General features: G+C 35.5%; 7 protein-coding genes across 8 annotated transcripts; all 7 read right to left on the bottom strand.

The window, feature by feature from the left end:
* Positions 1 to 620: 620 nt before the first annotated feature.
* On the bottom strand, positions 621 to 3,259 carry LOC18992796 (probable beta-1,4-xylosyltransferase IRX10). The gene is made up of 8 exons (XM_006416235.2): positions 2,833 to 3,259; positions 2,438 to 2,584; positions 2,281 to 2,345; positions 2,014 to 2,083; positions 1,598 to 1,816; positions 1,320 to 1,463; positions 1,102 to 1,237; positions 621 to 1,005 (listed from the first exon to the last, which is right to left on the bottom strand). Exons 1-8 carry the CDS (start codon positions 3,202 to 3,204, stop codon positions 776 to 778), a joined length of 1,383 nt encoding a protein of 460 aa, XP_006416298.1. The 5' UTR covers positions 3,205 to 3,259; the 3' UTR covers positions 621 to 775.
* A 465-nt stretch (positions 3,260 to 3,724) lies between these two features.
* LOC18992795 (putative F-box protein At1g47790) lies at positions 3,725 to 5,426 on the bottom strand. The gene is made up of 2 exons (XM_006416234.2): positions 5,355 to 5,426; positions 3,725 to 4,870 (listed from the first exon to the last, which is right to left on the bottom strand). Exons 1-2 carry the CDS (start codon positions 5,424 to 5,426, stop codon positions 3,725 to 3,727), a joined length of 1,218 nt encoding a protein of 405 aa, XP_006416297.2.
* On the bottom strand, positions 4,868 to 8,945 carry LOC18992794 (putative UDP-glucuronate:xylan alpha-glucuronosyltransferase 3). 2 transcript variants are annotated; one of them, XM_024152997.1, is made up of 5 exons: positions 8,727 to 8,945; positions 7,927 to 8,136; positions 7,109 to 7,737; positions 5,818 to 6,844; positions 4,868 to 5,604 (listed from the first exon to the last, which is right to left on the bottom strand). In XM_024152997.1, the coding sequence occupies exons 1-5, from the start codon at positions 8,780 to 8,782 to the stop codon at positions 5,598 to 5,600; spliced, it is 1,929 nt and encodes a 642-aa protein (XP_024008765.1). In that variant the 5' UTR covers positions 8,783 to 8,945; the 3' UTR covers positions 4,868 to 5,597. The 2 variants fall into 2 exon arrangements, with proteins under 2 accessions (XP_024008765.1, XP_006416296.2); XM_006416233.2 differs by having other exon boundaries at positions 4,868 to 5,597.
* Positions 8,946 to 9,422: 477 nt separating this feature from the next.
* On the bottom strand, positions 9,423 to 10,286 carry LOC18992793. The gene is made up of 2 exons (XM_006416232.2): positions 10,098 to 10,286; positions 9,423 to 9,859 (listed from the first exon to the last, which is right to left on the bottom strand). Exons 1-2 carry the CDS (start codon positions 10,220 to 10,222, stop codon positions 9,574 to 9,576), a joined length of 411 nt encoding a protein of 136 aa, XP_006416295.1. The 5' UTR covers positions 10,223 to 10,286; the 3' UTR covers positions 9,423 to 9,573.
* Positions 10,287 to 10,723: 437 nt separating this feature from the next.
* Positions 10,724 to 11,845, bottom strand: LOC18992792 (putative protein TPRXL). Its single transcript, XM_006416231.2, has one exon. The coding sequence runs from the start codon at positions 11,816 to 11,818 to the stop codon at positions 10,793 to 10,795; it is 1,026 nt and encodes a 341-aa protein (XP_006416294.1). The 5' UTR covers positions 11,819 to 11,845; the 3' UTR covers positions 10,724 to 10,792.
* Positions 11,846 to 13,343: 1,498 nt separating this feature from the next.
* On the bottom strand, positions 13,344 to 14,009 carry LOC112084103. The gene has a single exon (XM_024152999.1). It carries the CDS (start codon positions 13,911 to 13,913, stop codon positions 13,731 to 13,733), a length of 183 nt encoding a protein of 60 aa, XP_024008767.1. The 5' UTR covers positions 13,914 to 14,009; the 3' UTR covers positions 13,344 to 13,730.
* An 8,904-nt stretch (positions 14,010 to 22,913) lies between these two features.
* Positions 22,914 to 23,440, bottom strand: LOC18992791. Its single transcript, XM_006416230.2, has one exon. The coding sequence runs from the start codon at positions 23,386 to 23,388 to the stop codon at positions 23,179 to 23,181; it is 210 nt and encodes a 69-aa protein (XP_006416293.1). The 5' UTR covers positions 23,389 to 23,440; the 3' UTR covers positions 22,914 to 23,178.
* Positions 23,441 to 24,249: the final 809 nt, after the last annotated feature.

The raw sequence follows: 24,249 nt of genomic DNA, 5'->3' as shown, positions 1-24,249 counted from the left end.
GTAATGGTTAGGATGATGTCAGATCTCTGATGTTACATAACCATATGTGATATATCTATAAAAAGCTTTGTATATTACCTGAAATAGAAAGTTTCTAGTTGCTGTGGTGACCTGTGTATACACGGAGGGTTGTTTTTCGATTACATACACTCCAAGCAAAAAGATTTGGACCCATTCCGATAAAAGAGCCATGCATAGAAACATGGAATGGTAATTTCCGTGTGGAACTCTGTTTCGTGGGATTATATCATTGGTTCCTTGTCGGTAACAAAACTTTTTGTCCTTGTACAGACAACCATCTCTCTCATCTATCTGGTTGCTTCTGTTAAGCCAAATCGAATGTCGGCCAAAAAGAAAAAAGAAAAAAAGTTTCCTCTGATTCGTCTAGATCAATCTGCAGGTAAATAATTACCAACAGAGTATGTCTACATAGTACAATCTGCTGGTTTCGCTGGCTCCTGATAACGAATAACTTCTTCTAATAGTTTAGCATTTCCATGAATCATGCAAGAACCAAGCAACGTGGCCCAAATGACGGCCTTCGGTTTCAGATATACATGTTTTATATGAATTCTATAGCTTCTTCTAGCTTCCCTGTTTGGCCAAGTAAAACCAATCAATTTGTCGTTTCGTCGTATTACTATCGGATTTTAGTAAAATAAGATCTTGTACATTCACTAAAGAAATTCTTTTGGTATGTACAAAACAATTAAGTTCACCAAAAACAAAAAAACCTGTATAATCTATCACTGAATTCGTGTAAAAACAAGAACATTCACGGTAGAGACATAGGAGGTCTCCAGCTACTGAAGTGGACCAGTTCTCTATTCACAAAACTGCCATTGTGTAGCCAAAACGTCTCGGTCGATTGGTGGAAATGTCTCACTTTGCGTTGAAGCTCCCACAGAATCCCTTTAACCGCATTGCATGGTGCAGAATCTGGACCGTACACAAACAAACATCTAATTTTCCGACCACGCCCTATCATTCCTTCTATGTCTCTATCTGTGAAAGACATGCCATGAATTTTTTCAAAACCTGAGAATCTGAGCAAATCCAATGACATTCTCTAAGTAACTTATTTAGTAACTTATTTGTTACCGGGTATTGAAGCTAAGTAATCAAGAAGCTCTGCTCCTATTCGAGTTGATGGCCATTTGATGGATACTTGGGCATAGTCGATGACATTTTGGAAAGGCAGCTCGGCGTGGTCAGATAAGAGAACCGGAACACATTCCTGAACAAGCAAAATCACAGAATTACAGTACATAAGGCAAGTTATTACAATGAATTCAAAAGTCTGGGTAACGAGATCAGACCACAAAGAATGATTCATAAAAGCGAAGAGTCCATGATGATTCCCCACGAGGAGCGAGGCAGAACTTCGCGTTTCTCAGATGTTCAAAATATGTCGTCCTCCCAAACTTTTCGGTTCCACTGAACTTCAAGTCTGGACATTCCAACTGCTCACAAAACCACTCATGAGAAGCAAGCAAGGAAAAGAAAACATCGAAGAACATGCTATAGCTTAAGCAGATCGTAGATGAAAAAAAAAAATGTATGTGAGGAGTCATTGTAGAAATAATGTGAGACTAGCCTTATCTGGATATTGCTTTGAAAGGTCAATCAATTTAAGTCGACCAGCCTTCCCTTGCGCACGACCCAAATAGTTTGCTAAATACTTCCTCTTTGACAAGGGCAAAGGCTGAACATCAGGTTGTCCATTTTTAGTCATAGCATCATCGACATTTCCTGGTATGATTATATCTTTCCATGTATTAAAGGCAGTAGTGTCTTTCTTGTCAGTCCGGTCACCCTGCATCCGCAATCATTTTTTCTGTTAAACGAACTCTAGGATTCTAGCACAATGATTTCAATGCATGATTCTATAAGTTAAGCAAATAGACTTTTGATTCTGAAAATCAGAAGAGAAAGAAATGGAACAGAGAACTTTCAGTACCAGATATACGTCTAAAATACAAGAAATTCCTCAACAGAAAGCAAGCTAAGTACCTCGGGAGTGAGGATAATAGAACGGTTGATAAATGTTGACCAGGATCTAAACAAGTGAGCTCCAGCACCACTACAATAGCATGACAAAGAAACCTCATGTCAAAGATATCACAAAACAATACAGTTCATCGAAACAGCTTTATTCATTGATCAAGTTCATACAGTTCATCGAAACAATTTTATTCATTGATCAAGTTCATACAGTTCATCGAAACAACTTTATTCATTGATCAAGTTTCACATAAGTAAAATTCAACAATAATATACCTTGGAAAAACAAATATGTGATCACGACCACCAGATCTTCGGAAATACGGCATTTGACTCAAGACCTAGTGAATCAGAGAACATGTGAATTATTCTTATCTTTGTAGATCGAAACATGAAAAATCATCAGCATCTACAATTTGACGATTTTGTTCACCTTGACATAGGTCTGATTGATCTCCTTGTCATTAAGACCTCCCAACATTCTCACACATTTAACATAAGCTGGCACAAAGAACAGATCCGCCTCATCTTTCTTACTTGTCCTAAATTTTGACTCCAGAAGCAACTTGTGAATTTTAACCTATCATCATTATTATTCACAAGCAAAAACAAAGAAGAATTACATCCTGAAACTACAAAACATATCAAGTAGCTAACAATATTCACACTTACTACATTTCCAAATCCAGGGATCACTTAGTTCAAGAAAATTTTCCATTGCTAGTGCACGAGATTAAAAATTAGCTAATAGCATTGAATCATCAATCCAATGTGAATTAAGGTTAAATCCACAACAGAAACTGAGAGAATTCGAGGAAGATGAGTCACCTGAGATCCCCATTGGCCTTTCAAGCATGCGGTGGTCTTAACACTACCATCCCTACCGTACATAAGCTCTTTCAGGCCGTCGATCTCGTTCTCATCATATACGTAGATCTTCAGCGAAAGATGGGACCCATACCCTCGCTCCGGCCACCGTGGAATCCCGTTATCATCCGTGATTCCGGAAGAAGAAGTACGGCGGAGATCAATCGCCGGAGTAACGGAGTTGGATTCCGAGAACCATTGATCGAAAAGCCTGGTGACGAAGAAGGTAGAGACGACGAGAAACAAAGCTCCAATCTGGTGCGTGCGGGTGCAGGGAGTGGCGTAGTGACTGTACGCACCAAAGTTTCTAGGCTTACTAGTTAAGCTAGCCATCTCTCTCTCTCTCTCTTTCTCGCACTCTCTCACTGTTTGTTTGTTCGTTTGCTTCTTTTAAATCATTTTTTTTCCTGGGAAGAGAAATTTTGATTTAGATCTTGCAAAGACTTCGAGATCATAACGTCGGGTGTTAGCTAAACGGCATCGTTTGAAAAATAGAAATAAATATTGATAAGGCCCATTGGGTTTTAAATTTAACATCATGGGCTTTGAAGAAGGACTTGGGAGCTCACCCGGTTTACATATTCCAAATACCCAATGATAAAGAAAAGAAGTTTCTTTTCCATGTGTTTCTGTAAGTTACACGCAAGTTTCTTTTCTTTTGTACAGGTATTCTAAGAAATTTGACGCATCAAGAGAACTGGTGTTCTTGCAGGCAATCCAAACAAAATGTAGTGTTCTTGCAGGCAATCCAAACAAAATGTTAGATGGATTTATTGGATGCAAAATATTCAAATTAAGGAACTGCATAGCTATTGTGAGGAAAACCACACAAAAAAAAAAAAATAGTAACGTCTTAGAAAGACAGGAGAGTATCTATGTGATTGGAATAAGCAGATATAGTAATGAGAGACGTTTTGTCATCAAGTCCATTACGGCGCATAAATTGTTCATCCGCAACTCCATCAACAATGACTCTTCTGAAGCTGTTTCTACCTGGGTGATAATATAGAATATGAAACGGATTTACCAATTTACGTGGTACATAGATAAGCTCGTCTGCATCATTGACGCCTTTTAGTCTTAAAAAGGTATTTGAAACTGGATCATTGCTAGGAAATGGTAGATGGAAATGTTTACACGACCATTCGTGTTTCTCTGCATCTTCCAAGATCCACATTGTGATATCATCAGCATTTGAAGTAACACGAGCTAACTTTCCCTGGTAAAGGGAGAGAAAACCACGATTATGACTCCATGGTACTTGGATCATACTCATCTTTTCAGATCTGACATGGAAGCTCACCAAGAACCAAGCAGCGCCATCAATTTCAAGAGAGGCTACATAGTACACAACCCCGTTAATGCATTTTCCACATTGTAAAGGGTAATGTTCAGTGACACCATGGATGACTCTCCATGAATCTTGAGCTCCTCCTAATGTAAAAACCAGAGGCTGATATTTGCCTTTATGTCTAAGATGAAAAGTAGGCATACACAGGACTTTGTATGTACCATCGATCGGGTCGTATCCTAAAAATCCGTGAGTGTCTTTCCCGCCTGTTTTGGGTCTAGGTAAGGTTGCGACGCGTCTCATGGTGGGATTCCAAATTTCGACCCTTCGTGGTCTTGTGATGCAGATCAAGCCGTGGACGGAATCGGTGCATGACAAGCAATAATTTGTTGGAATTGTCATCTCATAACTGTCGACCACAGGCTGGTTGTCCGAATTCTGGTTTTGTGGTATGGAGAAAACGAACCGCTGATTGTATTTGTCGGTACGTGACACGATGAGAAGACGAGGGCCTGTTGCCGAGGACCGAGCATCGAACGACCTAATGAAAGATGGAAGAGTGGTAATGGAAGACCAGAGCTTCGACACGCAGCGAAACTTCACAGCAGATTTCGCAGGCAGCCTTTCAAGTATCTCGAATATTAGATCCAGAGGTAAGGACGTTGCTTTCGATTCTCTTTTTTTTCCGACTCTCTTTTCCGGTCTTCTCTACGTCTTGTAGCCTCATCTCTCTACCCTAAATTTTTTCTATCTGTTTTTTTTTTTTTCCCTCGTTCTCTTTCTCTTTCCAAATATATATAGATATAGGTCTAAGTCATGACTCATGACGGTGCCGTTTTGGGTAATTTTCAGCTGCAAGAGGCAGGGGAAGCCACTGGTGATAGGATAGAAGATGCAGAAGCATGAAGTTAGTATCAAGATTCTCTTTCACTAGTCTCTGCCACACTGATGTTTGCTGTGATTCCACCATTGTTTTCCCCCAATGGAGGGGAAACAATCACTCGGCTTTGGACAAATGATCGCAGAGATGACAGACGGTGACGTACACAGGAAACATCCAGGCTATATATATTCCAAGTATCTCAACGTAATATTATGATCTATATCAAGTAGTTGGTCTATGCCTACCATTGTTTCAGGGTTGGTGTGTGGCGGTGGCAGCAGTCCTTGTCAAGGATGACGCCTTCAAAACCCATCCAATGAACTTGTTGAACAAGAGAAGAAGACGCTCAAAAGATACTTTCTTTGTGAACAACAAACCCATGACAGGCATCCCAAGGTCGTCGAGAGATACATGAACAAGGTGAGAATTTTTTATGTTACCTCTCCGAAACGAAACATATTCTCTCCTCGTGGTTCTTGGTAAAATTATTTCATGCCTGACCCCTGATCATTTCTCTGACAGGACCAGGAGCTTCACAAGTTCATCACTAGACTATAACCTTGTCAGAGATCAACAAGGCTTTATTAATAAGGAAATCATTGGTAATGGATTCTTTTGATGTTTCAAAAGCATGAATTTCAATGCACAGCATCAAATTCATCAATTGGGTTCATCAAAGGTATGGAACTCGACATCTATAAAGGAATTTTTCGCTGTTGTATACCCCAGAAAAAAGTAAACTATACGGTAAAAAAAAAGAAGCAGAACTTACAGTAAAGAGAGAGGAGTTTTAAGTGCTGGTGGTGGGGATAAAGAGTTAGTAGAATTGTCAGTCCAGTTCTTGTCACCCCAGTGCCAAAGCATACTTTCCCAGTAGCAGAATTTTTCGGAGCAAGTCTCCAGTCGTTTGTCTTTGATCTTAATTTTCCAATGTCCATCCGTGTAATTTCCTTTCTCAGCTTGCATCCTGTCCCATTCCAGCTGCGCCTTCTGTTTCGATCTCAGTAGACAGAATTTCTGCAAGTTCTCAGGCATGGCGTCGTGCACTTTCCACCAGGTTTTGTGGGCTACATCGCTTGCAAACTCCTGCAGGATGTCGACATTCCAGTTGCAGTCATAGTCTCTGAAGCATAGCCAAGGTTTGTTACCGAGGTAATGGAGAACGTATAGGATAGGAGGATCAGTTCCAAAGAGGCGTGTCTTCATCTGCTTTATCTCAGGCTCGTCACCTTCCCAGAAATGCTTCAGAAAATTCATGTGTTTCGGGATCCGATGCCACCACGTGTATACCTCGTTAAGGTAACCTTGGTCTCCTCCATTGTACGACACGATTTCATTGATGTGGTCCATAAGTAGCTGGAATGTGGAGTTTGATGGCTCAACTACCATCACACCAGAGTTGAAGAGCGTAGCGTTGTTTCCGGTAGCAGATATCTCAGGCATCTCAAACAGGAAGTCAATGTTCCTAAGGATAAGCATATCAGCATCAATGAAGATGATTTTGTCGTACTCAGTCAATTGCCAAAGACGAAACTTGCTGTAGTTCCATTCGTTATATGCTTCTGCTTCGGCTTTCGGATTCCTAATCCTTTGAATGGGATAGATCTTCCATCCAGCGGCAGCAAGGCCACCTCTATGGTACTCAGTTATCGAGTCATCGACAAGTATCACCAGGTCTCGTGTAGAGCCAGCCATGCGAATGCTCTGTGCTGCTGTTATGGCTCCACAGACATAAAAGTTAGCGGAGTGCAATATGGTAGCATACGCTTCTCTCTTTGGACTTGCTGAGTAGAAAGTATCTGCATGAAAATAATGCCAGGTTATAACTCTTGTATCATTGGCGATGCTAAGAGATGAGTATTTTCACAGTAATGCTTCCAGAAAGAAAAGAAAAACACTGGTGTGGGATAATCAATGTATGCAAATAGTCATCTGGTCCAAGTTAGATATGACTCATACTAGCTCAGACAGCGGATATGCAATTGATCAAGGAATACAAGATGCTGATATACAACCTAATACAAAGTTTAGAAATAGTAAAGATATATAAAGTAGATACTGACCTTTAGCTGTAAGAGGAACTGTAAGTTCACAGGAACCAACAGGCAGCTGTATCTTTTGCCTCAGCTGGTGAAGGTTGGGCTTGTACAGCCATAGATTTCCTTGACGGGCGACAAGCTCCTTTCCAATAAAAAGATTGGGAATGGGAAAGCAATCAGTTATCAAAAGTACATGCACATCGTGAAGCCCTTTAGAAGATGCAGCGACCCGAGCTGCTGCAAGTTGCAAGTGTAATCTAGCAACATCCCTTGACCACTTTCCTGCTTTGTTGCATGGAAGCTTGGCGACGACAAGATCAATCCGAGGCTTGCCAGGAACTTGAATCCAAGGAAGAGAAGGGCAAGTGGGAACTTCAAATTGTTCTTCCTCATCAATCCATTCCGGGTATAAAGATTCCCAAGTTATGTTATTTGCCATATGGTCCAGGTGTAGTGCAATATGGTCACAGTCAGGTATCAGCTCCTTCCACTGATCAATCTCATCATCGCTAAGATTGATAAAGCCAACCCCTTGATATTCACTCTTTCCAGTCAACTTCTCGACAACGTTTGACATATGGTCCCAGTTTATGCCAGCTGTAGATATGTAGCGAGGATCAACTGCATTTGACTCTCTCGTCCTGTCTACGAAACTAGAAATTGGGAACGCTTCATTAATCAACAGGAAACAGATGTGTCGAACTAAAGGTAGTGTAGTGACATATAAGAATACGAGAAGAGAATATGAGGATAGAATCCTCTATACTATTTCAGAAAGACAAACCCTCAGGAAATGAAAATGAATCCTCTCACAACATAAGAATACAAGGAACTTGATATACCTAGAGTTATTATTGGATGGATGGTCTGCAATGTGTACTGCTGGTGAACGGTAAAGCGTATAGACAGTTCCCAGCACAATAAGAATCAACACAAGTTTCAGAGTAGAGAACTTGCCACTCCAGTTTCTATACTGAAAGGAGCCATGTAAACCCTTCTCGAGATCTTTAGTATCTCGATTTCTCAGAGATCTCCTCCTGTTTGTCTCGTCGCTATCAAAACGCATAGCACGTATGTCAATCAACATGTAGGAAGACAGCAAAGAGGTTCTAACATCAATGAAGTCTGCACCACAAGTCTACTTATTACCCTAAACGAGAGACTAAGTGTATAATAGGAACCAGTAAGAAAATTTAAAAGTAGAATTCAAGTCATGAGAGTCAACCTGCTACACAAAACTCAGAAACGAATAACTTGAAACTGAAAAATCACAGCTAGAACAAACATTCAGCTAAACCGATAGCTAGATCAACATAAACGAAGTAATACGCGAAAAAAAGGAGCACGAAATGAAAACAGGAAAGCAGTGAGGCGAACACGGATCTCTAAATCCACGAGATAATCAAGAGTCAGATCGCTATAATTCACATTCCGAAGTTGAAGCTAAGCTATTAACAGATTCCTTCAATAGTTGAGCTCAAATCGACATTGGGAAAACAACGGAGCAACATAGCGATCCGATTCCGCCAAATCGACAACGTGCCGACGCTTTAGCAAACTAGTCTACTCTAGTGTAGCCATACGGAGAGAATATCGGAGAAACTGGAGAAGAAAAACGGAATCACAAAGAGCGGAGACTTACGTTTGACTAGATAATCGATGCCTAGGCTCAACGGGACTAGGTGAAGGAAGCCTCATACTCTAGGATCGATCAGTCGGAGAAAGTAGCTGCAGCAGCAGCAGCAGGGCGAATGGTTGCTTCAGATTCTCTTCTTCCTTGTTTGATTTCCGAGAAAACTGCCGAGAAAACTAGAGAGGGAGAGAGAGAAAGAGAATCAAAATTAAGTAATAGCTGTTACAAATGAAATTATTTGCCTAGTGCCTGCGCTGTGTTACTAACTACAATTTTTAGATTCTTTCGTTTTTTTTTTCCCAAAGAAAGAGTCTCTTCTTCTCTCTCGCTAATCTAAAAAAAAAAAATGTTTGACGCTCTGACTTTAACGGTGCGTATTAGAAAATGCGTATTGAACAGTTTTTTTTTTAAAAAAAAATTGGGAATCTTGTTGATTCTATATTATGCAACAAGCCTCTCCCAAACAATCAAATTAAATCTCTTAAAATTTGACAAATGTAGGTGGAATCAATGGATGGCATTGGTTCATTGTGAAATGAAATTCCAGAAAAGACTTGAATATTTGGAGAAAGTTGTGAGTCTATTACAAATTAGAATATTTAGATACACTTCCCAGGGAACCTACTGATTTTGTTCACCCCTAACCTTTTCTCTAGTTTCGTAACAATTTGATATGAGTTTAGTAAAAAAGGTAAACATCACAAATAATGAAAGTTAAGTTACTTATGGATCTGATACCATAGAATCACCATAAGAATAAATGAAAATACATAGAGTAGCTAGAGTGAATTAACATTATAGGGATAAATTTGGTAGTGACAGATGAATGAAAAGGTTTATATTTTTTGCGTGGATGCTATTGATCAGAAGAAGAAGAAGAAGAAGAAGAAGAAGAAGAAGAAGAGGAGGGTTCTTCTTCAACAATAGATTTGCCTTTCTCTCTAAGTTTAGCCATGGCAGCCTTCATTTCCTCTTTACGCTTCCTGCTCGCCAATACCTTCGCCTGAACTCCGCTCACGTTCGGGTCTTTCTTCTCCGCTGGTGGTGGCGGAGGCGGCCGTCTTGCCGCCGCCATTGCCTCTTCCTTACCGTTCAGAGCGTTCCAACTCCACAGCGCACCGCCTAAACCCACCACAATTGTCCTGCATAGACATTCCATATTTCCATACATGATTAATGATTTTCTTAGAAGATATATCAATATATAGAAAACTAATCTAGATTATAAAGGTAATGATTCTTTATGTTCACTGTCAAAGTGTCAATTGGTTTTGAGAGATATATAAAAAGACAACATAGTTTATGTTACCAAAAAAAGGGAAAAAAAACTACTAAAACGTCAATTGGTTTTGAGATAAAAACAAACAGAAATCAGAATACCTGCGATTAATTTTTGGAATTTCAAGGATGATGGGAGGAGTCTGCAGCCGTGACCGCGGTGATGGAGAGGAGAGGCTGCCACCGGCGTGAGTGGCCGGTAAGAGAGGAGAGAGTGAATGTGTCATGGCTACTCCAAGAACGCGTAAAAGCAAGTGATGTAACAAAAAATTGGTAGACACTAATAGAAGATAGAGTGGGATAGTGTTATAGTTTTTGCAAATTTATATCTGCCTGCTCATTGGTTGGATTTGGATAAGACATCAAAATAGATTTTTGTTTGTCTACCCAGAGAGACTTTAAAGAATCCAAAACGCTGCGTTTTCTCTCAAATGAACAACACTGTTCGCGTTAGGTTCCAAAAACGCAGCGTATCGTTGGTCTGTTTTTTGTTGTTTTTTTTTGTTTGTCTTTATTTTACAAATTTAATGATTTGAAACTTGACAGCATGATTAAAAACATGGAAATAATAAGCTCCTTTAGCTGTATTCAATCCAAACTTACAAATCAAAGTAGATTTCAAAAACAAAAACAAAAAAAACATGTATGAGGTTTTGATCTAGTTGATCATCACAAACCTTTAATAAGTTTTTAAAAAAACAAGAAAAATAAACAGAGAAGAAAGACGAAATTGTTTCAAACAAATACAGAACCTATCTGTGCACACAAACACATCTTCAACAATAAAAACTTAATCCTTAAAGAAAGATGAAGCAATCCAAATCAATTAAAGGATTGCCGAGCTCTTCAGATATTGGAACAACTGGTTCCTTGTGACTTTCGATTACTTCTTTCATTGTAGTATCGTTTATCTTCGAACTTATACGATGAATCTGAGTCCCTGATCTGTTGTTTTTAGGAAATGTCTTGGGAAGAGACAGATCTAAGCTATCTTTCCTTAAACTAGAAGAGACTGAACTTACCATCGAATCTCCCATCGTCATACCATATCTCTTGCTTGGAGATGGCGACTTCAAGAAATTGCCGTCAAATCTCCTGCTTGGAGATGGCGACTTCAAGAAATTGCCTTCAAATCTCCTGCTTGGAGATGGCGATTTCAAGAACTTTCCCTTGGTTAAAGAATATGATGAAGACATAATAACCCTTTCTTGGTCTTGACGAAAGCTCTTTTGTCGTGTCAATGCACGGTTGTTTGGCGATGGCTCTCGGGTTCTCTTGTAACCATTTGTTCCTCTTCCCGGATTTTCATTTGCTCTGTTTGGTGTTGTTGAATACCGGTTTGGCTTAACCGGGGAATTAGGGCGGCTAGGAAACCCCGGTTTTGCGTTTTTCAGAGAAAGAGAAGATTTTCTTAACGAATTGATCCGAGCAACATGTGAATTCTCTTGGTAACAAGCACGCAAGAAGTCGTTGGAGAAAGATCGCTCCTTTGAAACGGAGATCGAAGAAGCGGTTGAAATTGACGAGCTTGATGATGAGCTGAGAGAAGAGTTGCTTGTGGTTGAAGGTTTGATGGGAGAGAAAGATGACAACTTTACAGGAGGAGAAAGAGGAGTAGAGAATTTATCTGGGATATGGATAAACTTATCTGGGACAGGGATAGGGTTAATCCGGTTCTTATCAGGAAGATGAAGTGGAGAAACTCGACTTGGACAGCGAGACATGAACAGCTTCTCTGGAACATAACAGTACTTCTCTTGAGGTTCTTCTACTTGTTTGAAATCTTTTGTCTTTGGAGAGAACTTGCTGATGCAACAACCCATTTCTTGGAATGAGTTTGATTTCAAATTTTTTTGAATAATCTGCAGGAGAAAAATGTAAAATTAATTGGTTTAAACAAGAGATGGAAATGCATATTGTATATATAACGTGTCTTTTGTGTGTGGACTTTTTAGCTAAGCATGATGTTATTAAGAAAATGATTGAGAAGGGGAAAGTGGAAGATGCCAAAAAGTGAGAAGTTTTGAATTTTGTTTGGCGGTTTTTTAAGTGTGAAGGCTGTTGAGTGTTAACGATTAATATACAGCCTGACAAAAAAGATTGGACTAGTTTTGGAGGCCCAGACCCATTAATGTGAGTCCATAAGCCTAGAAAGACAAATTCATGCACGCGTGTTGATCTCGTATACTAGAGACTAATCAATAAAGTCAATTAAAATATCAATTATCCTTACCCTTTAGATTCGTTAGTTAAATACATGTCAACAACAAAAATTGAAGCCTTAAACAATCATTTTTATAAAACGGGTATAATATGAATAAAGGGATCGTGTAGTTTAAACTTTAAACCTTAATTCTGTCATGAATGATAAATCCAATTCAGTCGAAGACAGACTAAACTGCATATGGACTTAAAAATTTTGAGTTTATCCCGTTATTTATCCCGTTAATTATTTTATATCTTTCAAATTCAAAGGGAAAAAAATACTTTTATTTGATAGGGCTTGAAGAAGTGAGAGAGATATCCCTTGACTTTGAAAAAAAATGAATTTATTTATCGAACAAGGAAATTTTAACTATCTTTGGAAGGAATACATGAATACTACTTTCCTGTCCAATCAAAATCAGAGCCAATGACCAGCACACTGAACTTATGACACGTCATTAGTGACGATAACCTTGCTACTTTGGGTGGGGCCCAATGTCTTCCTGTCGGCTATAGGATAAACTTGCTACATTAATTTTAGCTACATCACACAGACTTCATTCTCAAACTTTCCAAATCTATAAAAATTTTACTTTTTTTTTTATCATCAAGCTTAAATACTTAGAACGGTTCGATTAATTAAACTAATAGTATATTAAATTTACATAAAATTATTTATGAGAATAGACACGAACACTTCTTGCTAAGTTATCTGAAATTAATTCCACTTCTACAACTAAAATTTGCAATCGCAATTCAATTATCTGAAATCACATTTCAATTCATTTAATGATTCTTTATGATATCGCCTTACATTGTGATTTTGAATACATCTTAAGTTTTAAAATCAATAAATATTATAAATATTTCTAAAAACAACTGTGAAATATATATTCAAATCATATATAGCTTCCAAATCAATTAAAATACTCAAATGAATACAGTTTCTTAATTACTTTTTGATAAATCTTCTTTAATTACTTTGATTGATATCTATTAAATTAAGAATTTTGACCGTACGGAAAATCCCATTCCGGTCTCCACTTACTTCTTTCTCTTTTCCTTTTTTCCGTCTTACATCATTATTACAAAATTTATTTATCTCGAGACAGCACGTTTGCACATCATATTCGAAACTACAAACATCTGAATTATGATCATAACAATAATATATAATCGCAATAAAAACAGAGTATGTTTTAAAGCCAAGTAACTAGTACCATAACTAGTCACAATGCCTCATGATCATCACATATGGTGGGTTTTACAAAACAAAAGAGATCAAACATATTGATCCATCAGGTTCAAAAAATAAAAATAAACATATTGAATTCATGAATTATCTCCCATTCGACTAAAAAAACAAAAAAAAACTCAAATAAAAACAGATAATCTTCACCCTACGTAAGCTTCCTTCTACTTAAATATAATATAAAAAGAAAATAAAATAAAAAACAGAAGGAGAGAAGAACCGATAACAGATCATGACGGGCAGCTAAAAATCTTCAAATCCATGGAAAGCAAGACCGATCAGAGGCGAGTGGGGTACACGCGCTTGCCGTTATCACCGGAAGGCTCAGAACTCGGTTTACTAACGGAGCAACGGAGTAAAGAGAAAATGGCTTTGAGGGCTTTCATCTTAACCAACTCTCTCTTCTTTGGGATCACAGTCCCTTTTTTCTTCTTGAACGGCTTCACTTCCCCGGAGCTCATCTTCTTCGACCTATGAAATAGATGTATGAATTATTATTTTTTTGTGTAAGTATTTATCTCTGTATGTTGCTTTGTAAATCTGCAGAGATCTCAAATGTGGGGGTTTATATAGAGGAAAATTTCCCCACAAGTGAGTAGTGAGTACTTCTATTGATCGAGACTTCTGCTCTAAGTCGATCGCTCGTCTTAAAATAAAAATTAATGTAAAAATATAATTGCTAAAAAGTTGCCCTGTGTTCACACTTCACACCACACGTGTCCGCGACTCATCGTTTATAATTTACCTCTGGCACTCTAAATAAAACAGACAGTTCTTGTTTTTATGCAGCTTAGTAAAAGGGATTCATTAAAATATAATAATATTTTTTTTAATTTTAATTCTTTTTCTTATTTAATTCGAAAATTATAATTTTCGACTAATCAAAATGCTTTATTTTGAAATGATATCGTCTCTTCAAGTTCGTCAGAATGATACAGTTTCTTCAAAATTAAGTTTTTTTTATCTCAAAAACTGTGCTATGAACCCCTCTTAATCCCTTGATGTACATGCTCTAAAAAATCGTCCCCAACATTAATAATTATTTAAAATAAATATTATTAATGTATTTCGCATATTGATATTAGTGAAAAGCCATAGACTTAGGAACTGCGGTTCACTCTACCATCGGTTCCGGAACGTCGATGACAATATTTGTAAGTTGATAGAGAAGTTTATATTTTGTGTTCACGACTTTTATCTAATTTGAAAATTAGTAGATTGTATATTTTGAAAATAACAAGAAAGGTTTGTTGTTTACTGCACAATAAATAAACTAGAAAACAAATGTCCAGTTAATGTGACTAGGCTTGTCTTTTAAGCCTAGCTTTTTGGCATTTATAATATCAATCCACAATGCTTTAGTCTTTTCTACTACCGAATCCATTTTAGTTTTCAAGACACGAATTCGTGACTCGCTTTATAACAACATTTCAAAAGAAATTGACGTTGACTGTTGACTTTGACAAAATGATTATTATACACATATACTCTAAGTAAAGCCTAAAAGGATAGATCAATAGATGAGATAAGAACTTGTGGAAAATTGGTGTGAAATAAGTGCGTATGAACATAGTTACATATATACCTATCAGCAGATTAGTCACTATTGTTCAGTGAATCTAAACAATATACCATATTTTGTTCCCATCATGTCTAAACAATACCAGCTTTTTATCATAGGCCTTTGCTAAATTTGTGTAGTTTTGTCCCTTTTTCATAATAATTTGCTTTTTGGTGAAATTTACTCTATTGTTTTCTTCCCGGCTTATTTTGCTCAGTCCAAACGATATAAATTGATTGTTAGGAGCATGACGAGTTAAGCCAAAACCTATTTTCGTCTGTGGATATATAGGTATTTATTTCATATTACTAATACTTTGTATAAATGTTAACAATATATACTTCTAGATGTATAGGAAGGGATAGACCGAAAGAAATTTTCTTGTCAAAGATGCGTATGATCGTCTGAGTGTGAACGCGGGAAGATTACAAAGAAAATACAATTATAACTAACCGAGGATGTGATCCTTTCGAAAACAAGCCATTAATATTTTTGGAAGATCCGTATTTACATTATTGTGAAACAGCTGTAGAGTCAAAGACGTGACTTTTTTTATATAAAGGTTAAGACATTACTTACTTTTTAATGTAAAGACCGAATGCGAAAGAAAAAAAAATGAGCTTGCACCAACTATTTAATTTTTCTTAAATAATGAATTAATAAAAATCATGAAAAATCAGATCGAGACATATATTATATTAGTATAGAAAATGTATTAATTTTCATGATAGAATTAGCAAATAAGTAGGCCGTTTAACAAAAAAATTAGCAAATAATTATTCATTTTAATTTTGTCTTTCGATGGTTAACGGATATTAAGTAATCAAATGAGTCTAACCTAGCTAACAGTGATTAGCTGGGTATTTCGGGCAGCTCTCTTGAAGAAGCGTACAGTAGTTTGTAAATGGAGTTTTGGTTTTTGCTATCTCTAAATTCTGTTTATAAATTACTCCTAATTTATCATAATTACTCGAATTTAATTCTAGATTTAGAATTAAAGAAACTTTGAACTCTGATCCCAAAAATAAAAGCACAGACAAGGAGAAGGCATGCCCTAACAAAGCTGCATTTCTGCCACATCATTGGTAGAAAAAGACATGCGCCTAAAGGCCCGTGGATTTTCTATGCTCTTTGTATTTTTTGACGTAACTATATAATAATACATTATCGAAATATACCCCTAAACTTTTACGAATGTCGATTATTGAGACATGGCATGGTGCCATATTGAATTTAGGATCGTGTTTGACTAAAAACCGATCAATAATCAATAGTGCATGGAGTACGATTGTAATAATTAACTAATACCACAAACAAAACCCGTCCAAAATCATTACAACTTGGTTTGTTTACAAAAGAAGATTTCATAATCATCGCCATTTGTCATCCCTAAACAATAGAAACATTTAACTTATTAAGAGAAAATCAAAGAGAAGCATAATCACCAGAAGCTTACACGAGGACCACGCCAGCATTTAAACATATATACAAACCCACAGAAGATCCTGATGACGGCGCAAATATCTTCAACCACATGAAAAGGACCGATCAAGGACGAGTGGGGTACACGCGCGCTCCGTTGCCGTTGCCGTCGCCGGTAGACTGATCAGAGCTCCGGCTGCTACCGAAGGGAGAAAAGGCAGAGATAATGGCTTCGACGGCCATAGTCTTCACCAGCTTCCTCTTAACTGGAATCACACTCGCTGCTTCTTTCTTCACCTTCCGCTCCGCCGTAGAATGAGAACCTTCTCCTTTGGAACTCATCTTTAATCAGCCTAATTGTGTAGATATATGTGTCTATATGTTTGTATTTGTGTTTGTGTGTTACTTTTGAAATTGTGAAGCCATGCAAAATGTGGGTTGCTTTATATAGAGAGGGGATGCCTTGAAGTGATTACTGTTAACTTCTGCTCTAAGCTGCTACATGTCGTGTCAGCCACCCATTTGCTGTAAAGAAGAAATTTAAGTTAACATATCTTCTACTTTTGATATAAGTTCCGAATGGAATAATAAAACTAATTAGCGAAATTTAATGTAAATTTCTTCACAAGTATACGTGGATAAATAAACCTCTTAAGAAATCAATTAAATAAAAAAATAACATTAGATATTATACGAAATTTCTTCTATGTATCGCCGTTATTTGATTAATTAATATACTATTTATTTACTTTGCAGATGCGTAGGCGACAGCTTGGGAACTAAGGACCAGTCTTACTGTTAGTACAAGGAACTGGGAAGACAACATTCGACACACGACTCTTGTCTAAATAACAATAAATAAATTCTGACAGAATATACATAAACTAAAGAGAAATAATATTCTCTTCATTTAATAATAACTGATGTAATAAGTATTATTATTTCTTTTTCAAAAATCAGCTATCTTTCACTACAAAAAAGGAAATGTTAATTTATTTTTGTATAGTATTTATCCATTTCACTCTTATTGTATATTTTTACTAATCATGTAATAGTAAGTGATATTTTAGAATTATATTTAATAATAATAATAATAATAATAATAATAATTGATCCTTGTATTAATCGATAAATTTAAATAAAAATAATTTACTCAATTTGCTATTTCTTTTATTAAAACCCTTGAACAATGATTAAAACATTTTAGCAAAAAAAATCTGTTCATAACATTATTCATTTAATTTAAATATTAAAATAATTTTCTTATAATCATAATGTTTCTGCTTTTTGTTTTTGGCTTTCAACGTCCAAAATGTTTTGTTCCACCGAGTAACAAGGAGAATCAGGAGATGTGACCTTGGCGAGAGATAATTATGTAGAGACATAGCTATCTATATGTAGATTCGCTTTTGCACGATGGATCTAGACAATATCCTTTTTCAAGTAACCTGGTCAGGATAACCAAAGTCATATATCTTCTTGTTTTCTGTTTTTGTAGATTTGTGTCTTTTCTTTGTCCTTTCTTTGTGTTTTTGTACATTCTGTCTATTCTTATAAATTTTCTGTGTTCTTCGGACCACACCGTCCGTATATACTTGGCTGTTAGAAACGTATGGAAAAATGAAAGAAACGTGACGGAGATTCGATTCCAGAACAAACACAATTATAGTATTTACTAGCTTAAATACAACCTAGCTAAATGATAGCGGCTGTGAATTACGATGCCTTTTCCAAAGATGAATAAAATAATGTAACCAAATACTACTAATTAATTTTAGAAGATTCCTATTAACATTACCATGAATCAGCTGTAGATTACTAGATATACTAATCAGACGATAATATTACAGTAATATGGTTATCCAATAAATTATAAGTTTTCTTCCCATCTAAATCATGACTACATTAATAAAACGGATGAACCGAAATTTATATCACAATGTACATTAATCAACGGAATATATAACTGTGTTTAATTAGACTTCGAGAATAAATAAGTGAACTTGCAAAGGGGCACGCGTTGCAATTGGACTTCTTTGCCAAGAAAATGTTATTTCCAAATTATTTATTCTCTCCATTTTTAATAAACTGCTGAATCCGTCGAAATTTCCTGGTGAAATTGTAATCCGATTGTGGAGATTAGGTTTCTCAATCGTAAAATTTCTGTCTGGGTATCGTTCTTTGGTTGTTCAAGCTACTTCCAAGAAGAGTAACGACGATTCTTCTGCTTCTGGTAAGAGATTGCATTTTCTTCGATCGTTTTGTTTTGGAAGGCTAATTTAATGACTTGCATGCGGTGAAAATTGGGAGAATTTAGTATTTCTAGAGAAATCGATGTCTTAATTGGATCCTTGAAGAGAAAGAGTTAAGCTTTGTTCTTGACACTAGTGAGCTCTGTGCTTAAGTTATGTGCTTTAGATCACATCTGAGCTATTTTAAAGAGATTCTTATAAGCTTTATACACTGTTTTAAGCGGTGAGTAGCATTTTTTGGTTATGTTTGCGGCTTTAAAGGAGATGTGCGAAGTTCTGGGTGGAGGCCTAAGAGGTACATACGGATCTGCTCTTGTCATCTACTTATATTTTTGGTTTCCAAAACACTAATTCCTAAGTCAAATGCCAACAAGTGCAGCTGAGGAGATCACAGAACTCTGGCTAGAGTATGAGAACAATGCTTCTTTAGAGGCAAATCTTGTAAAAGACTTTGATAAGGTTTATTGGTTTTGAGTTTGCAAACATCGATGGCTTAATTTCCTATGAGCTGTTACAACTTTCATAACACATGGATTACACTGAATCTTGTATTTATCGCGGCTCTAAGGTTGAGATGATTCTACAGGCACTAGAATATGAATCAGGTAAGTGAGATGTGTTAGAGAGGATCTTACAGAGAGTTGTTATTTCGGTGATTCTCGAGCTTCTATATCGAACAATGCTCTGTTTTGGACTCTCATGAGGGCATGGCCAGGGAGAACAATGTTGGCATTTTCGCAAGGATCATGGAGGTCTTGGAGTATCTCCATAGCGTATTCAAGAGAATTCAGCTGAGGAGGAACCATGAATCCCTTGGAGAGCAAGAACGCTTAGAGTAAATCAAGTCTTCCATGGTATACAAGGGTTCCTTTGGAAAGAAGTAACACACGATTGATGAGAGACAGAATCTTGAAGCTAGGTTGGTGTATGGACAATATCACTGTCCGTTGTCTTCTTTGTTGGCTTTCCTGAATTGATGTCTATATCACATTTCTGAGAGTGTATATATGCATATGCAATTGTGTAAAAATTTTTTTTTTATATTTTGATGAACTCTTCTTTTGGGTTCACCAATGAAACACAAAATATAGCATAGGTTCTTCAATAAACAAAAAACAAAAAAAAAAATCTTATTTTATTTTGGTGAACCCTAAATAGGAATTCACTAATGAACATGCTCTAAGGACCATCTCTACCATTAGTACATTCTACCATTAGTACATCATGGATCCGGGAAAACCACATTCAAAATATTACTCCCTCTGTTCAGAATTATTTGATGTTTTAGAAGGTTTTTTTTGTTCAAAATTATTTGATGTTCTCACTTTTCAATGCAAAATTTAATGAATTTTTATAGTTTTTGACCTTTTATATTCTCCAGATTGTTTTCTTATTGGCTGAATGATATTTAAATGAATTATAAATAATATTTTTAGTATAGGAAAAATAAAAATTAAATGAATCCTTAAACTGTGTGCAAAATCCTTAAACATCAAATAATTCTGAACAGAGGGAGTAGTTTTTATTTATTTTTATATAATGAATAATTAATGAATCAAGGTCAAAAATAAAATGTCTAGTTAATATATGACCTGAACTAAAAACAATTAATATGTGAACTGGCATGGATCTAATAGACTTGCATCTTAAGCTTATATCTTAGAGAAACAAAAAGTTATGATTAAGTATTCCCGCTGTTAACATGAATCCATAATGTTTTTTCTTTTATAAATTTACCGAATCATTTGTTAAAAATACTATTGTATGACTAGCATTTAAATTTGGTTGAAAAACGTATTTTCTTATTGACTATAGTTAATTGCTAAATCCTTTTTAGAATGCCATATAATCTTATAAACATAGGCAGTAGGCACTGGCCTGTAAACATAAACATAAAATCCTGTTGGATTCTTCGCCTGCTTTCATGTAATTCATCCGAGAAGTTCTTATTTTGATGAAATGATGTTTAAAAATGGTATAAATAAAAGAGCAGGCGTTGATAAAAAATAAAAATGAACTGGTTAAGGGTTACGGCGCAGTTGAACTTCTTTGCCAAGACAGTAATGTGTACTTTTTTGGTTAATCAAAATTGTTATTGAGTAATTAAGATGACACATCAATGATCAAACATGATATGAAGTTATTCTCGAACTAATTGCCGTACTTATCAGTTAAAATTCAAGAAAATATCTTATCAATATTAGTTCATTTCCTTCAGGCCGCTTCATATATTTTTTTTATTTGCTAAACATATCTTAAATTTTATTCTAAAGTTTGTTCATACATGTGGCGGTTTGTCATTAATTAATGATTTCTAATAGTACGTCATACGTGACATAACATACATATATTTCATGTTAATTTTTACATCCAATAGAAAGTATCTGTTGATTTGAGGGAGCCAGGAGCCACCAACTTGAAAACTAAGGTTGGATTTTGGTCTGCAAACAGCATAAGGAGGAGGGCACACAACGATATTAATTTATCAACTCTACCGTGAGTGTTGTTATTGTTATGAACAAATAATTATGGAGTCTTATATTCTTTTTGTTGTTTTAAAAGGTTTTTTTTGTTCAGAATTATTTGATGTTCTCATTTTTCAATACAAAATTTAATGAATTTTTATAGTTTTTGACCTTTTATATTCTGAAGATTGTCTTCTTATTAGTTAAATAATATTTAAATGAATTATAAATAATATTTTTAGTATAAGAAAAATAAAAATTAAATGAATTCTTAAACTATGTGCAAAAACCTTAAACATCAAATAATTTTGAACAGAGGGAGTATTTTTTTATTTCTCAACTACAGACCATTATGGCATGATCTTCTTTCATTAGTTTAGTTAAAAAACGGAGTAATAATAATTAATGATATCCTCCCTTTTCTTTATTGATTTTAATCTAGATATTACACGTTGTATGCCAATTTTTTTTTAATAAAATGTTTATGAAAAACTTCCACCATATTAACTGCTATTATATGGTTGTACGCTGTTCCCAAAACATGTTTATGAAAAACTTCCACCATATTAACTGCTATTATATGGTGATTTAAATTTGCTATACTAATCAAGGGTTTTTTTCGTTAATCTGAAGCTCAATTTAAAGGGATCCTCATGAACAGTATCAAAGAATATTTCAAACTAGGATTGACGGGTAGGTGTGGGTATAAGCCCCCGCAATACGGTATCCTATAAAAATTATAAAATACAGTTTTTATTTCTATAGGAACTGGATTTTGGACGGCATAAATATGAATCTAAAGAATTTGTGAAAGTCACTTACATATTAATAACAAAAACTATAGACGAATATTTGCTTCGATTCATTTTTCTTTACAAAAACCTCGAATTCCTCTTATTTTTTTTGCAATTTCATAACATTAACAGTCCGCGTTCTACAGTAAAAGTAACAATCAATCAATATCTTAGTATTATGGACAGTTTTAAAACTTATTATGAGATATATTTTCACTCTAATCCTTCAATTTGTACTTTCTTTTAAAATAAAGAATCAGTGACGTATGAAGTTACGACAGAATATTACGCCATGATGAGTGACGTATGAAGTTGAAGTTATTACATATATTACGCCACAATAAAACTATAACACTCTATATCTTTTTGTATATATATATCTGTTACAAAGTTTAAAAATGTGAAGCACGTCCATGGTCTGTGAATCCAGACAATATATTAAAGGCAGGTAGGGTCGTTAAAGGCATAACTTTTGATACCCTATATTATATTTCTGCCTCTCTTTTTGTCGCCACATTATATTTCTTCTTTAATTACCAAAATTAATTAATATTGATTTGTTTTTGTAGTTGTGAACCATATTGACACTGCTGGTGAATAAAATAATCTCGATCCGTTCTTATCATCTTCGGAAGGGACTAGCACGAGATCACCTTTCATTTATCTATTTATTTCTGTTCACCAACTTATCTATCTATTTCCTAAAGGTTTAAGAACGGATTACTTATTTAACAAAAATGTTGTGTTTAAGTTAGCGAAAAAAAAACAAATGTTGTGTTCATTTAATTGTTTCGTTTCTTCAGTTTTTTGACGTGTTGTACTATAAAATTGATTAAACCATGACTTCAATCATATCTGACCAATCTTTTTTATATTTTTTAGCGTTTGAAGCTTCTCAATCTCTTCTAACGTTTAAGTCCAAAGTAAACAATATAGAGATAAATGCATTAATTGTAGTAAACTAGGGATCTTTTATTAACACGAATACACGATGAATACCAAAAAAAAAAAAAAAACTAGTGAAATCAACAAAACACAAAATCTATTCTCATTAAAGAAAACAAAGAACACAAATTATCTTCAGTGTCAATTCTTCCCAAGAGAGAGACATCATTACAGGAAAAAAGACTAATTTAACTTGTTCTAGCTTTCGATCCAACTGGATTATAGATTGGCGTAAGCCCATAATCTCTTAGTTTACTTAAAAAAAAAAAACAATAATCATCTGAAGGCTACCGGAGCGTGGGCTGCACGCGCTTGCTATTCTGCGGCTCTACTATCTGGTTGAACTTTGAAGGAGATCGAGATGGAAACAGAGCCTCTAAAATCATTGTCTTCACTAACTTCCTCTCTTTTGGGAAGACACTCCCTTGTTTCGGCCCCAACTGTCGATGTCGCCACTCTCCATCCTCTACGGCCACCGCTTTTTCTACCGAGCTCATCGTTCTTTACTCTCTCTCTCTCTCTCTGTCTACTTCTCTCTTGTCTTCTTAAGGAGAACATAAACTCGTAGATTTTGCCTTCAATTTATCAGCTGGTGAGACTTCTCCTACAAGCCAATCAACATGCATTTAATAATACTTTTCGTATTTTATTAATCCTGATATTTCCCCCACGTGGCCTTGTTAGTTAAGTTTCCTTTAGAGAACCTATTATGCTGCAATAAAGTATTTAACTAATTGAGATACTTTATAGTTATTAATTATTAATTTAAGCCACTTAATTGTACTATTTTTTTCCGAGATGAGCAATTAGACTATCTCCATTGCAAGGATATAGTGGATTGTTAGGGTTTTTAGGTATTAAAAAAAATCAGAAAAAAAAAACGCTTATATCTCAAGTTCATAAATTTTTATGAAAAAATTTCATTTTAATAGGTATATAACACATAGCACTATGTAATTAGAAAAAAGAAAAATAAAGAAAAAAACAATATTTAATATTTTTTTAAAATGTCAAATTTAATATTAAATAATATTTAAGAATTCATCATAAGAATGAGGGATGGAGATGCTCTTAGCATGATATAGATTGGTCCCGACTCTTTTTTTCTACCTTTAGTTTTACCTAATAAAGACAAATGAAGCGTGTCTTTATCTTATCTTTTCCATCTTCAACAGTCTTGGAGCGGCGGACCTGACTACTTGGATCATGGTCTTTATTTGGGAATAGGGATTCACGCTTTGCTTTTTTAAATAACTAATGATTTAAGTTTAAAGTTGATACATGAATAGACGGTAAGAACATGCAGCGAAGAAAAAAGTTTCAAAAAGAAAAGAAACATGTGGCATGAAATGATGAAA

The sequence above is a fragment of the Eutrema salsugineum genome, unplaced genomic scaffold, assembly GCF_000478725.1.
Source record: "Eutrema salsugineum unplaced genomic scaffold, Eutsalg1_0 scaffold_5, whole genome shotgun sequence".
In the NCBI taxonomy this organism is placed as follows: domain Eukaryota; kingdom Viridiplantae; phylum Streptophyta; class Magnoliopsida; order Brassicales; family Brassicaceae; genus Eutrema; species Eutrema salsugineum.
The sequence above is the reverse complement of the archived record's forward strand: the minus strand, read 5'-3'. Positions and strand labels throughout refer to the sequence as shown.